Source organism: Cetorhinus maximus, chromosome 33 (genome assembly GCF_964194155.1).
Source record: "Cetorhinus maximus chromosome 33, sCetMax3.hap1.1, whole genome shotgun sequence".
Taxonomy (NCBI): Eukaryota; Metazoa; Chordata; class Chondrichthyes; order Lamniformes; family Cetorhinidae; genus Cetorhinus; species Cetorhinus maximus.
In genome coordinates, this window is record NC_135911.1 from 26,793 (window position 1) to 41,605 (window position 14,813).

At 52.6% G+C, this 14,813-nt stretch overlaps 1 protein-coding gene across 1 annotated transcript in view; it reads left to right on the forward strand.

The window, feature by feature from the left end:
- Window positions 1–14,492, forward strand: part of LOC144671542 (glycogen synthase kinase-3 beta-like) — a gene marked incomplete at its 5' end in the record, with an annotated part of 35,034 nt that extends 20,542 nt beyond the window's left edge. The window contains 3 exons of the mRNA XM_078533494.1: window positions 4,168–4,263; window positions 11,992–12,178; window positions 14,383–14,492. Coding sequence (XP_078389620.1) covers window positions 4,168–4,263; window positions 11,992–12,178; window positions 14,383–14,450 — 351 coding nt within the window. The remainder of the gene's footprint in view (window positions 1–4,167; window positions 4,264–11,991; window positions 12,179–14,382) is intronic.
- Window positions 14,493–14,813: the final 321 nt, after the last annotated feature.

Sequence of the window (14,813 nt, forward strand, 5' to 3'; positions counted from 1 at the left end):
TCGGGGGAGCTGAGGGAAGGTCAGGGGAGCTGAGGGAAGGTCGGGGGGAGCTGAGGGAAGGTCAGGGGAGCTGAGGGAAGGTCAGAGGAGCTGAGGGAAGGTCAGGGGAGCTGAGGGAAGGTCAGGGGAAGAGAGGGAAGGTCAGGGGAGCTGAGGGAAGGTCAGGGGAGCTGAGGGAAGGTCGGGGGAGCTGAGGGAAGGTCAGGGGAGCTGAGGGAAGGTCAGGGGAGCTGAGGGAAGGTCAGGGGAGCTGAGGGAAGGTCAGGGGAGCTGAGGGAAGGTCAGGGGAGCTGAGGGAAGGTCGGGGGATCTGAGGGAAGGTCAGGGGAGCTGAGGGAAGGTCGGGGGGAGCTGAGGGAAGGTCAGAGGAGCTGAGGGAAGGTCAGAGGAGCTGAGGGAAGGTCAGGGGAAGAGAGGGAAGGTCGGGGGAGCTGAGGGAAGGTCGGGGGAGCTGAGGGAAGGTCGGGGGAGCTGAGGGAAGGTCGGGGGAGCTGAGGGAAGGTCGGGGGAGCTGAGGGAAGGTCGGTGGAGCTGAGGGCAGGTCGGGGGAGCTGAGGGCAGGTCGGGGGAGCTGAGGGCAGGTCGGGGGAGCTGAGGGCAGGTCGGGGGAGCTGAGGGCAGGTCGGGGGAGCTGAGGGCAGGTCGGGGGAGCTGAGGGCAGGTCGGGGGAGCTGAGGGCAGGTCGGGGGAGCTGAGGGCAGGTCGGGGGAGCTGAGGGCAGGTCGGGGGAGCTGAGGGAAGGGGTTAGGGAGGGTAATAGGAGCTAAGGGGAGGGTGAGGGTGGGTCGGGGGTTCTGAGGCAAGGTGAGGGGAGGTGAGGAAGCATCAAGGTAGCTGCTGCCCTCTATCAATCTCCGCCCACGTGTGCTGCACCCTCTCCCCTCCCCCCTCCCTCACCCCCTCCCCCTCCCCCTCCCCTCCCCTCCCTCCCCCCTCCCTCACCCCCTCCCTCTCCCTCTCCCCCTCCCTTTCCCTCTCCCCCTCCCTCCCCCTACCCCTCCCCTCCCTCTCCCCTCCTCCCCCTCCCTCCCTCCCTCTCCCCCCTCTCCCCTCCCTCTCTCCCCCTCCCCCTCCCTCTCCCTCTCCCCCTGCTTTCCTCTCTCCCCCTCCCCTTCCCCTCTCCCCCCTCCCCCTCTTCCCCTGTCTCTCCCTCTCTCTCTCCTCCTGCTCTCTCTCTCTCCCTCTCCCCGTCTCTCTCTCTCCCTCTCTCCCCCTGTCTCTCTCTCTCTCCCCCTGTCTCTCTCTCTCTCCCCTGTCTCTCTCTCTCTCTCTCTCCCCCTGTCTCTCTCTCTCTCTCTCCCCCCGTCTCTCTCTCTCTCTCTCTCTCCCCCTGTCTCTCTCTCTCTCTCTCTCTCTCTCTCTCTCCCCCTGTCTCTCTCTCTCTCCCCCGTCTCTCTCTCTCTCTCTCCCCCTGTCTCTCTCTCTCTCTCTCTCTCTCCCTGTCTCTCTCTCTCTCTCCCCCTGTCTCTCTCTCTCTCTCCCCCTGTCTCTCTCCCTCTCCCCCTGTCTCTCCCTCTCTCTCTCTCTCTCTCCCCCTGTCTCTCTCTCTCTCTCCCCCTGTCTCTCTCTCTCTCTCCCCCTGTCTCTCTCTCTTTCTCTCTCTCCCCCTGTTTCTCTCTCTTTCTCTCTCTCCCCCTGTCTCTCTCTCTCTCTCTCTCTCCCCCTGTCTCTCTCTCTCTCTCTCTCCCCCTGTCTCTCTCTCTCTCTCTCCTCTCTCTCTCTCTCTCTCCCCCTGCCTCTCCCTCTGGCTCAGCCACTCCCTGAGCCCCAGTCTCTCTCTTTCTCTTGCCCAAGCTCTCCCTCTCACCCCCTGTCTCTCTCTCTCTCTCTCTCTCGCCCCAGTCTCTCTTTCTCTCTCGCCCCCAGTCTCTCTCTCTCTCTCCCCGTCTCTCTCTCTCCCCTGTCTCTCTCTCTCTCTCTCTCCTCCTGTCTCTCTCTCTCTCCTCTCCCCCTGTCTCTCCCCCTCTCTCTCTCTCCCCCTGTCTCTCTTTCTCTTTCTCTCTCTCCCCCTGTCTCTCTCTCTCTTTCTCTCTCTCCCCCTGTCTCTCTCTTTTTCTCTCTCTCCCCCTGTCTCTCTCTCTTTCTCTCTCTCCCCCTGTCTCTCTCTCTCTCTCCCCCTGTCTCTCTCTCTCTCTCTCCCCCTGCCTCTCCCTCTGGCTCAGCCACTCCCTGAGCCCCAGTCTCTCTCTTTCTCTCGCCCCAGCTCTCCCTCTCACCCCCAGTATCTCTCTCTCTCTCGTTCCCAGTCTCCCTCTCACTCTCGCCCCCAGTCTCTCTCTCTCTCACCCCCACTCTCCCTCTCACACCCAGACTCTCTCTCTCGCCCCCAGTCTCTCTCTCTCTCACCCCCACTCTCCCTCTCACACCCAGACTCTCTCTCTCGCCCCCAGTCTCTCTCTCTCTCGCCCCCCCGAGTCTCCCTTTCTCTTTCGCCCCCTGTCTCTCTCTCTCTCCCCCTGTCTCTCTCTCTCGCCCACAGTCTCTCTCTCTCTCTCGCCCACAGTCTCTCTCATTCCCCCGTCTCTCTCTCTCTCCCCCAGTCTCTCTCTCTCTCTCTCTCCCCATGTCTCTCTCTCTCTCGCTCTCTCTCCCCCCTGTCTCTCTCTCTCTCTTTCTCTCTCGCCCCAGTCTCTCTTTCTCTCGCGCCCCCAGTCTCTCTCTCTCTCTCCCCGTCTCTCTCTCTCACCCCCAGTCTCTCTCTCTCTCTCGCGCCCAGTCTCTCTCTCTCTCTCGCCCACTGTCTCTCTCTCTCTCTCGCCCACAGTCTCTCTCTCTCTCGCGCCCACAGTCTCTCTCTCTCTCGCCCCCAGTCTCTCTCTCTCTCTCACCCCCACTCTCCCTCTCACACCCAGACTCTCTCTCTCGCCCCCAGTCTCTCTCTCTCTCGCCCCCCCGAGTCTCCCTTTCTCTTTCGCCCCCTGTCTCTCTCTCTCTCCCCCTGTCTCTCTCTCTCGCCCACAGTCTCTCTCTCTCTCTCGCCCACAGTCTCTCTCATTCCCCCGTCTCTCTCTCTCTCCCCCAGTCTCTCTCTCTCTCTCTCTCCCCATGTCTCTCTCTCTCGCTCTCTCTCCCCCCTGTCTCTCTCTCTCTCTTTCTCTCTCGCCCCAGTCTCTCTTTCTCTCTCGCCCCCAGTCTCTCTCTCTCTCTCCCCGTCTCTCTCTCTCACCCCCAGTCTCTCTCTCTCTCTCGCCCACAGTCTCTCTCTCTCTCTCGCCCACAGTCTCTCTCTCTCTCGCCCACAGTCTCTCTCTCTCTCGCCCACAGTCTCTCTCTCTCTCGCCCACAGTCTCTCTCTCTCTCTCGCCCACAGTCTCTCTCTCTCTCGCCCACAGTCTCTCTCTCTCTCGCCCACAGTCTCTCTCTCTCTCGCCCACAGTCTCTCTCTCTCTCGCCCACAGTCTCTCTCTCTCTCTCACCCACAGTCTCTCTCTCTCTCGCCCACAGTCTCTCTCTCTCTCGCCCACAGTCTCTCTCTCTCTCGCCCACAGTCTCTCTCTCTCTCTCGCCCACAGTCTCTCTCTCTCTCGCCCACAGTCTCTCTCTCTCCCCCGTCTCTCTCTCTCTCTCTCTCTCTCGCCCACAGTCTCTCTCCCCCGTCTCTCTCTCTCGCTCTCTCTCGCCCTCAGTCTCTCTCTCTCTCCCTCTCTCGCCCTCAGTCTCTCTCTCTCTCCCCGTCTCTCTCTCTCTCGCCCTGTCTCTCTCTCTCTCGCCCTGTCTCTCTCTCTCTCGCCCTGTCTCTCTCTCTCTCTCGCCCACAGTCTCTTTCTCTCTCTTGCCCACAGTCTCTCTCTCCCTCTCTCGCCCACAGTCTCTCTCTCTCTCCCCCGCCTCTCTCTCTCTCTCCCATCCCCAGCATCTCTCTCTCTCTCTCTCGCCCCCAGTCTCTCTCTCTCGCCCACAGTCTCTCTCTCTCCCCAATCTCTCTCTCTCTCTCTCTCCCACCCCCAGTATCTCTCTTTCTCTCTCTCTCTCTCGCCCCCAGTCTCTCTCTCTCTCCGGCCCCCACTCTCTCTCTCGCCCCCAGTCTCTCTCTCTCTCTCTCTCTCTCTCTCTCTCTCTCGCCTTCACCGCCCCATTCCCCCTCTCTCTGTCTCTTTATGGAGGATGTGCTCTGATTCCGGCTCTCCAGGATTGTTTGAGTCTTCCTGATTCCTTGTTTTTTTGCAGGTGCTGGGAACACCCACACGGGAGCAGATCCGGGAAATGAATCCGAACTATACAGAGTTCAAATTCCCCCAAATTAAAGCTCACCCCTGGGCAAAGGTCAGTGTCAGTGGGCAACGGAGAAGCTCCACAATCGACCGAGGGGAAAGGGTTCATCTATGGCAAGCTCAATCCCCTGGGGAACGGTCAGCTCCCTCGGTCCCCGGGGGGAACGGTCAGCTCCCTCGGTCCCCGGGGGGGAACGGTCAGCTCCCTCGGTCCCCGGGGAACGGTCAGCTCCCTCGGTCCCCGCGGGGGGAACGGTCAGCTCCCTCGGTCCCCGGGGGTGGAACGGTCAGCTCCCTCGGTCCCCGGGGGGTAACAGTCAGCTCCCTCGGTCCCCGGGGGGGAACGGTCAGCTCCCTCGGTCCCCGGGGCACAGTCAGCTCCCTCGGTCCCCGGGGAACGGTCAGCTCCCTCGGTCTTCAGAGGGGGGAACGGTCAGCTCCCTCGGTCTTCAGAGGGGGGAACGGTCAGCTCCCTCGGTCTTCAGAGGGGGGAACGGTCAGCTCCCTCGGACCCCGGTGGGGGGCGGAGCGGTTAGCTCCCCCGGTCTCCGGTGGGGGGGGGGATCGGTTAGCTCCCTTGGTCCCCGGGGAGGGGAGCGGTCAGCTCCCTTGGTCCCGGGGGGGTCTTCACTATCGCGGACAGAAGTAACATCCCGGAAATATCAGGAAATGGAAGGGAGGGGGGAACTCGGGAAAAGCACAGTCACCAGGGAAGTGGTATTGAGGAAATGGTTCAGGCTTCGGGCTGACGAATCCCGAGGTCCTGATCAACTTCACCCGAAGGTCTTGAAAGGGGTGGTTAAGGACATGCATTAATTTTAAGTTTCCAAAACTGCCTCGATTCAGGGAAGTTTCCGTTAGATTGTAAAATAGCGAATATAACTCTATCCAAAAAGGGAGGGAGACAGAAAGCAGGAAACTACAGGCCAGTTAGAATAACCCCTGTCATAGGGAAGATGTTCCAGGCTGTTATTAAAGATGATCGGGCAGGGTGTTTGGAAATATCAAGGCAATCAGGCAGAGTCAACATGGTTTTGTGAAAGGGAAATCATCTTTAGCCAATTTATTGGAGTTCTTTGAAGCAACCACATGTGCTGTGGATAAAGGGGAATCGGTGGATGTGCTGAACTTAGATTTCCAGAAGGCAATTGCCACATCAAAGGTTATTGTGGAAAATAAAAGCTCATGATGTAGGAGGTAAAATGTTGGCCTGGATAGAATAGAAACATACATAGAAACATAGAAACTAGGAGCAGTAGGCCATTCGGCCCTTCCAGCCTGCTCCGCCATTCATTATGATCATGGAGATCATCCAAATCAATAGCCTGCCCCTGCTTTCTCCCCATATCCTTTGATCCCTTTCGCCCCAAGAGCTACATCTAACTCCATCTTGAAAACATACAATGTTTTGGCCTCAACTACTTTCTGTGGTAGCGAATTCCACAGGCTCACCACTCTCTGGGTGAAGAGATTTCTCCTCATCTCAGTCCTAAATGGTCTACCCCGTATCCTCAGACTGTGACCCCTGGTTCTGGAATCCCCCACCATCGGGAACATCCTTCCTGCAGCTACCCTGTCTAGTCCTGTTAGAATTTTATAGGTTTCTATGAGATCCCCCCTCATTCTTCTGAACTCCAGCGAATATAATCCTAACCGACTCAATATCTCCTCATATGTCAGTCCCACCATCCCAGGAATCAGTCAGGTAAACCTTCGCTGTACTCCCTCTATAGCAAGTACATCCTTCCTCAGATAAGGAGACCAAAACTGCACACAATATTCCAGGTGTGGTCTCACCAAGGCCCTGTATAATTGCAGCAAGACATCCCTGTTCCTGTACTCGAATCCTCTGGCTATGAAGGCCAACATATCATTTGCCTTCTTTACCGCCTGCTGCACCTGCATGCTTACCTTCAGCGACTGGTGTACAAGGACACCCATGTCTCATTGCACATTCCCCTCTCTCAATTTATAGCCATTCAGGTAGTAATCTGCCTTCCTGTTTTTGCTACCAAAATGGATAACCTCACATTTATCCACATTGTACTGCATCTGCCATGCATTTTCCCACTCACTCAGCTTGTCCAAATCACACTGAAGCATCTCTGCATCCTCCTCACAGCTCACCCTCCCACCCAGCTTTGTGTCATCTGCAAATTTGGAGATATTACATTTAATTCCCTCACTTAAATCATTAATATATATTGTGAATAGCTGGGGTCCCAGCTCCGATCCCTGCGGTACCCCACTAGTCACTGCCTGCCATTCGGAAAAAGACCCGTTTATTCCTGCTCTTTATTCCTGTCTGCCCACCAGTTTTCTATCCATCTCAATACACTACCCCCAATCCCATGTGCTTTAATTTTACATGCTAATCTCTTATGTGGGACTTTGTCAAAAGTCTTCTGTAGGTCCAAATAAACCACATCCACTGGCTCCCCCTCATCAACTCTACTAGTTACATCCTCGAAAAATTCCAGTAGATTTGTCAAGCATGATTCCCATTCCGTAAATCCATGCTGACTCTGTCCGATTCTGCCACTGTTTTCCAAGTGCTCAGCTATTAAATCTTTTATAATGGACTCTAGAATTTTCCCCACTACCGACGTCAGGCTGACTGGTCTATAATTCCCTGTTTTCTCTCTACCTCCCTTTTTAAATAGAGGGGTTACATCAGCCATGATCTTATTGGATGGCAGAGCAGGCTCAAGGGGCCGAGTGGCCTAATCCTGCTCCTAATCTGTGTGTTGGTAATTCCCGGGGTACAGACTTGCCTCTCGATCTCATCTCACCTGGGGACCTAGGTCCTGTTTGTCTTTGGTGAAGGATTGCCATTCGAGTGGGGGGGAGTGAAGAGGAAAGTGGCAGTGATAGGAAGCAGTATAGACAGGGGGATAGATCCCGTGCTCTGCAGCTGTGACAGGACCTCCGAAGGTTGTGTTGCCTGCCCGGTGTCAGGGTTAAGGACATTTCTTCATGGCTGGTGAGGAACTTGGACGGGTAGGGATGGGATCCAGTTGTCATGGCCCATGTGGGAACCAACGACATAGGTAGAACCGAGAATGATGATCTGTTGAAAAGTATTTGAGGAGTTAGATTAAAACACAGAACATCAAAGGGTAATCAGGTCTACATTGAACCACCCTCCGATTGGCATAGGGTCAAGCAGATGTAAGAATTTAACATGTGGCCGAAAGAGTGGTGTGCGATGAAGGGGGTTTGATTCGTGGGTCACTGGCATCAGTACTGAGGGGAGAGTGAGTTATTCCGTTGGGATGGGCTCCACTTGAACTGGGCTTGGACCAGTGTCCTGGCCAATCATATATCCAGGGCTATGGACACGGATTTAAATAAATACTTTGCTTCAGTCTTCACGGTAGTAGACACTAATAGCATTCAATACTAAATAATCCAGGGGCAAAAGAGGGGCAAGAAATAAATACAATAACCATCACTAGAGAAAAAGTACTAGGGAAACTAATGCAGCTAAAGGCCAATAAGTCCCCTGGACCTCATGAGTTGCATCCTAGGATATTTAAGGAAATGGCTACAGAGGTCGTGGTAGTAATCTTCTAAGAACCCTTAGATACTGGAAAAATGCCAATGTAACACCCTTATTCAAAAAGGGAGGGGGACAGAAAACTATAGGCCAGTCAGCTTAACATCTGTCATTAGGAAAATGTTAAGAGTGTATTATACAGGATGTAATAGCAGAGCATTTAGAAATACATAATCTAACCAAGCAGAGTCAGCATGGCTTCATGAGGGGGAACTCATGCCTAACAAATTTATTAGAATTCTTTTGAGGAGGTAACTAGCAGGATAGATAAAGGGGAACCAGTAGATGTAATATATTTGGATTTCCAAAAGGTGTTCAATAAGGTACCGCACGTAAGGCTACTTAATAAGATAAGAGCCCTTGGTGCTGGGGAGTAGTATATTAGCATGGATAGAGGATTGGCTAACTCATAGAAGACAGAGTCTTATAAGGGGGGCATTTTCAGGATGGCAACCTGTAACTAGTGGAGTGCCACCAGGATCAGTGCTGGGGCCTCAGTTATTTACAATATATATTAATGATTTAGATGAGGGAAGCGAATGTACGATCGCCAAGTTTGCGGATGAGACAAAAATAGGTGGGAAGGCAAGTGGTGAGGATGACACACGGAGTCTACAGAGGGATATAGTCAGGTTAAGTGAGTGGAAAAAAGAGTGGCAAATGGAATATAATGTGGGAAAATGTGAGGTTATGCACTTTGGCAGGAAGAATAGAAGAGCTGAACATTATTTACATGGAGAAAGACTGCAGAAAGCTGCAGCACAGAGGGACTGGGGAGTCCCTGTGCATGAATCCCAAAAAGCTAACACACAAGTTCAACCGGTAACAGGGAAGGCAAATGGAATGTTGGCCTTTATTTCAAAGGGAATGGAGTATAAAAATAGGGAAGTCTTGCTAAAACTATACAAGGCACTAGTTAGACCACACCTAGAATACTGTGAACAATTTTGATCCCCTTATTTAAGGAAAGATATGCTGGCATTGGAGGCAGTCCAGAGAAGGTTCACTAGGTTGATTCTGGGTATGGAGGGATTTTTTTATGAGGAGAGGTTGAGTAGGTTGTGCCTGTACTCTTTGGAGTTTAGAAGAATGAGAGGTGACCTTATTGAAACATATAAGATTCTTAGGGGGCTTGACAGGGTAGATGCTGAGAGGTTGTCTCCCCTTGTGGGAGAGTCTAGGCCAGAGGGTACAATCTCAGAGTAAGGAGGCACCCAGTTAAAACAGAGATGAGGAGGAATTTCTTCCCTCAGAGGGTAGTCAATCTGTGGAATTCTTTACCGCAGAGGGCTGTAGAGGCTGTGTCGTTAACTATGTTCAGATAGAATCTGAGATAGGCAGATTTTTAATCAGGAAGGGAATCGAGGGCGATGGAGAAAAGGCAGGAAACTGGAGTTGAGGATTATCAGATCAGCCTTGATCGCATTGAATGGCAGAGCAGACCCGATGGGCTGAATGGCCTACTTCTGCTCCTATGTCTTATGGTCTTATGGATTTAAAATAACAGAGATGGGGGTGGGCGGAGGGTTTGTGTGAAGATTTAGAAATCCAAAGAGAAAGGCTGAGGCATCAGAAGAGTGTAGCGATGTGGGGAAAGACCAGAGCAGAGTGGGAAAGTTTAACAAAAACGTACATTGGCGAATAAAGATGTTGGAGGCAACAGAAGTAATGAAAGGAAATTAAAAGTTCTTTATCTGAATGCGTGAAACAGCTGCAGAGTATGGTAGATGAATTAGTGACACAGATCGAGGTAAACGATTTGGATTTAATCACTGTTACAGACACATGGTTACAAGGTTGGAAAATAAATATCCCAGGTTACACAATATTTTGGAAAGACAGAATGTCAAAGGAGGAGTAGACAGCAGAAGATAATGTAAGAACATTAGCGAGAAAGGGATCTGGCCTCAGAAGGCCATGAAGTAAAGTCAGTACGGGTGGAAATGAGAAATAGCAAGTCAGAAAACACTGGTGGGAGTAGTTTATAGGCCCTGAACAGTAGTTATACCATTGGACAGAGCATCAAACAAGGCACCATTGGAGCTTTTAACAAAGGCGATGTCATAATTGTGGGCTATTTATCTTAATATAAACTGGGACAATCAAATTGGCAATAGAAGATGAGTTTGTAGAATGTTTTAATCATAGTTTCTTGGAGCAACACGTTGTGGAACCGACTGGGGATGATGAAGCTATGTTAGATCTGGTATTGTGTAATGAAACAGGGTCAATTAGTCATGTATCAGCACTGTACAGTACAGTAACACCACTGGGAAATAGTGATCATAATATCATTGAATCCCATGTTCAGTTTGAAAGTGACATACTCCAATCACAAACAAGAATCTTAAACTTAAACAAAGCCAATTACATAGGTATGAGGGGAGAACTGGTTAAGGTTAACTGGGTAAATAGACTAAAAGGTATGGAGGTAAATGAACAGTGGGAGACATTTAAAGAAAAAATTCAAAATGTTTAACAAAAATACACTCCATTGGAAAACAAAAACCGAAAGAAGGACCTGTCCGTGGCTCACTCAAAGTTAAGGATAGTATCAGGTTAAAAAAAGAGATGACAATGCTGTTTTAAAAAAAAAACAGTAGCAAGCCTGAGGATTGGGGGTGTTTTAGAAATGAGCAGAGGGCCACCAAAAAGTTGATAAGGGAAGAAAGTAGAATATGAGAGTAAAAAAGCGAGAAACATAAACACAGATTCTAAGGGCTTTTATCAGTAGATAAAAAGGAGGAGAGTAGCTAAAGTTAACATCGGTCATTCAGAATTAGAGACGGAAGAAATTATCATGGGGAATGAGGAAATGGCAGAGTCACTGAACAAATACTTTGTACCTGACCTCACGGTCGAAGACGCGGGTTTCGTTCCAGAAATAGGTGGTAAACTAGGGGCTAAAAAGAGTGAGGAAATTAGGGAAATTAATATCAATAGAGAAAAAGTATTGGAGAAACTTGAGGGAGTAAAATCCGACAAATTCCCCGGGACGCTCTAGGGTTTTGAGGAAGATAGCTGCAGAGATAGTGGATGCGTTGGCTGAGATTTTCCAGAATTCATTGGATTCTGGAATGGCCCCAATAGATTGGAAGTTGGAAAATGTTGTTCTGCTTTCCAAGAAAGGAGGGAGAGAGAGAAAACTGGGAACGACAGGCCAGTTAATCTAACAGCAGTCGTTGGGAAAATGCTGGAATCTATCATTAAGTAGTTTGAACAATACATTTGGAAAAGCACAGTAAGGTCAGAACACGTCAACATCGCTTTACTGAAAAGGGAAATCCTGTTTTTATTAGAGGTTTTTTTCAGGATGTAACTGGCAGGGTAGATTAAGGGAAGCCAGTAGATGTACACCTGAATTTCCAAAAGGATTTCGATAAAGTGCCACACAAAAGGATATTAGGCAAGGTAAGTACGCATGGAGTTGGAGGTAATGTATTAACATGGACAGAGGATTGGTTAAAATAAGGGTAGTAGAGAGTAGGCATAAATGGGACATGTTCCAGTTGGCAGGTAGTGAATAGTGGAGGGTCACAAAGGTCAGTGCTGGGGCCTCAGCGGTTTACAATCTAGTTTTTGTGTTCTGATAAACTCTGATTGTCCATTCGTAAATCTGATGACACCCTCTGCCAAAGTACCTCGTCCCATTTATCACACACTGTAACCCCTCAATCTCCCGATCACTGTCCTGTTTAACACACTGTAACCCCTCAATCTCCCCATCACTGTCCTGTTTAACACACACACTGTAACCCCTCAATCTCCCCATCACCGTCCTGTTTAACACTCACACTGTAACCCCTCAATCTCCCCATCACTGTCCTGTTTAACACACACACTGTAACCCCTCAATCTCCCCATCACCGTCCTGTTTAACACACACACTGTGACCCCTCAATCTCCCCATCACTGCCCCGTTTAACACACACACTGTAACCCCTCAATCTCCCCATCACTGTCCTGTTTAACACACACACTGTAACCCCTCAATCTCCCCATCACAGTCCTGTTTAACACACACACTGTAACCCCTCAATCTCCCCATCACTGTCCTGTTTAACACTCACACTGTAACCCCTCAATCTCCCCATCACCGTCCTGTTTAACAAGCACCCTCACCGCTCGATCTCTCTTATCACCCCCTGTATAGCTGGTTTCCTGGGCGTATGCTCTCTGTTGAGGTTTTCTCTCTCTCTCTCTCTCTTCGTTCACTTGCAGGTTTTCAAAGCCCGGACACCACCTGAAGCTATTGCCCTGTGCAGCCGATTGCTGGAATACACGCCTGCTCTGCGCCTCTCGCCCCTCGAATCCTGTGCACACTCGTTCTTTGATGAGTTACGGGAGAGTTCCACGCGACTGCCTAATGGACGGGAGCTCCCTGAGCTCTTCAGCTTCACCCCGGTTGGTGAGTTCCTGAGCTGAGCGCCGGAACATGGGGAGTCAACCGCGGGTAGAGGGCAGCACGCCTGAGGAGCCAGTCACCCAGGCGTACAGTGACACGGCTCCTCTCAGCGAGCGTTACTCCCTCCCGGCCTTCACCGCAGCTTAATCAAACCCCATTTCCCACACTAGGAGCAGATGTTCAAAGAGAGGGGCCAAAGGCTTCGTCAGTGAGTTGCGTTTTGAGGAGTGTCTTGATGGAAGACAGCGAGGTGGAGAGTTTTGGGGGTAGGGGTGGGAATTGCAGAGCTTCATGCCCAGACACCCAAAGGCGTAGCGACCAATGGAGGGGAGCGATTGAAATCGGGGCATGCTCAAGGGGCTGGAATCCGCAGAGCACAGACACCCGCACTCAACCCCTCCCCATCCTCACCAGCCTCCGCTCTCCCGTCCCCGTCTCTTGTAGGATTGTCGGACATGAGCAGGGTTATCTGAGCTGGAGGAGGTTACAGAGATAGGGAGGGTTGTCGGAGCTGGAGGAGGTTACAGAGATAGGGAGGGGTGTAGGGGCTGGAAGAGGTTACAGAGATAGGGAGGGGTGTAGGGGCTGGAAGAGGTTACAGAGATAGGGAGGGTTATAGAGGCTGGAAAAGGTTACAGAGATAGGGAGGATTGTAGGGGCTGGGGGAGGTTACAGAGATAGGGAGGGGTGTACGGGCTGGACGATGTTACAGAGATAGGGAGGGTTGTAGGGGCTGGGGGAGGTTACAGAGATAGGGAGGATTGTAGGGGCTGGGGGAGGTTACAGAGATAGGGAGGGGTGTACGGGCTGGACGATGTTACAGAGATAGGGAGGGTTGTAGGGGCTGGAGGAGGTTACAGAGATAGGGAGTGTTGTAGGAGCTGGAGGAGGTTACAGAGATAGGGTTGTAGGGGCTGGAGGAGGTTACAGATAGGGAGGGGTGTATGGGCTGGAGGAGGTTACAGAGATAGGGAGGGTTGTAGGGGTTGGAGGAGGTTACAGAGATAGGGAGGGGTGTAGGGGCTGGAGGAGGTTACAGAGATAGGGAGGGTTGTAGGGCCTGGAGGAGGTTACAGAGATAGGGAGGGTTGTAGGGCCTGGAGGAGGTTACAGAGATAGGGAGGGTTGTAGGGCCTGGAGGAGGTTACAGAGCCCTGTCTCTGTCTGTCTCTCTCTCTCTCTCTCTGCCTCGCTCTGTCTATGTCTCTCTCTCTGCCTCGCTCTGTCTCTGTCTCTCTCTCTGATTCGCTGTCTCTCTCTCCCTGCCTCACTCTCTCTCTCTCGTGCTCTGTCTGCCTCTCTCTCCCTGCCTCTCTCTCCCTGCTTCGCTCTCTCTCACTCACTCTCGTGTTCTGTCTGTCTCTCTCTCCCTGCCTCGCTGTGCCCCTCTCTCCCTGCCTCACTCTCTCTCCCTTGTGCTCTGTCTGTCTCTCTCTTCCTGCCTCGCTCTGTCTCTCTCTCCCTGCCTCTCTCTCTCTCTCTCTCGTGCTCTGCCTCTCTCTCCCTGCCTCTCTCTGTCTCTCTCTCGTGCTCTGTCTCTCTCCCCCTGCCTCACTCTCTCTCTCTCGTGCTCTGTCTCTCTCCCCCTGCCTCACTCTCTCTCTCTCGTGCTCTGTCTCTCTCTCCCTGCCCCTCTCTGTCTCTATCTTGTGCTCTGTCTCTCGCTCCCTGCCTCACTCTCTCTCGTGCTCTGACTCTCTCTCCCTGCCTCTCTCTCCCTGCCTCTCTCTCTCTCTTGTGCTCTGCCTCTCTCTCCCTGCCTCTCTCTCTCTCTTGTGCTCTGCCTCTCTCTCCCTGCCTCTCTCCCTCTCTCGTGCTCTGACTCTCTCTCCCTGCCTCTCTCTCCCTGCCTCTCTCTCCCTGCCTCTCTCTCTCTCTCTTGTGCTCTGCCTCTCTCTCCCTGCCTCTCTCTCTCTCTTGTGCTCTGTCTCTCTCTCCCTGCCTCTCTCTCTCTCTTGTGCTCTGTCTCTCTCTCCCTGCCTCTCTCTGTCTCTCTCTCGTGCTCTGTCTCTCTCTCCCTGCCTCTCTCTCCCTGCCTCACTCTCTCTCTCTCTCGTGCTCTCTCTCTCTCTCCCCCTGCCTCACTCTCTCTCTCTTGTGCTCTGTCTCTCTCTCCCTGCCTCTCTCTCTCTCTCTCTCGTGCTCTGTCTCTCTCTCTGTCTCTCTGGAGTTTCAGGATATCTGATCGTTGTGTTTTTCTGTCGTAGAAGACGAAGCTGCCTCAGACAGTAGCAAAGCTTCAACAAGTGGCGCCCCAGGATCCAGTTCATCCTGAAAGAAGAGATTCCACAGCACAGTGATACCCCCCCACCCCTCTTCCTTCCTCCCCCCCTCCCGAACACTCGTCTCCCCCCCCTCCCGAACCCTCATCTTCCCCTCCCGAACCCTCATCTCCCCCTCCCGAACCCTCGTCTCCCCCCCTCCCGAACCCTCGTCTCCCCCCCTCCCGAACCCTCGTCTCCCCCCCTCCCGAACCCTCGTCTCCCCCCCTCCCGAACCCTCGTCTCCCCCCCTCCCGAACCCTCGTCTCCCCCCCTCCCGAACCCTCGTCTCCCCCCCTCCCGAACCCTCGTCTCCCCCCCTCCCGAACCCTCGTCTCCCCCCCTCCCGAACCCTCGTCTCCCCCCCTCCCGAACCC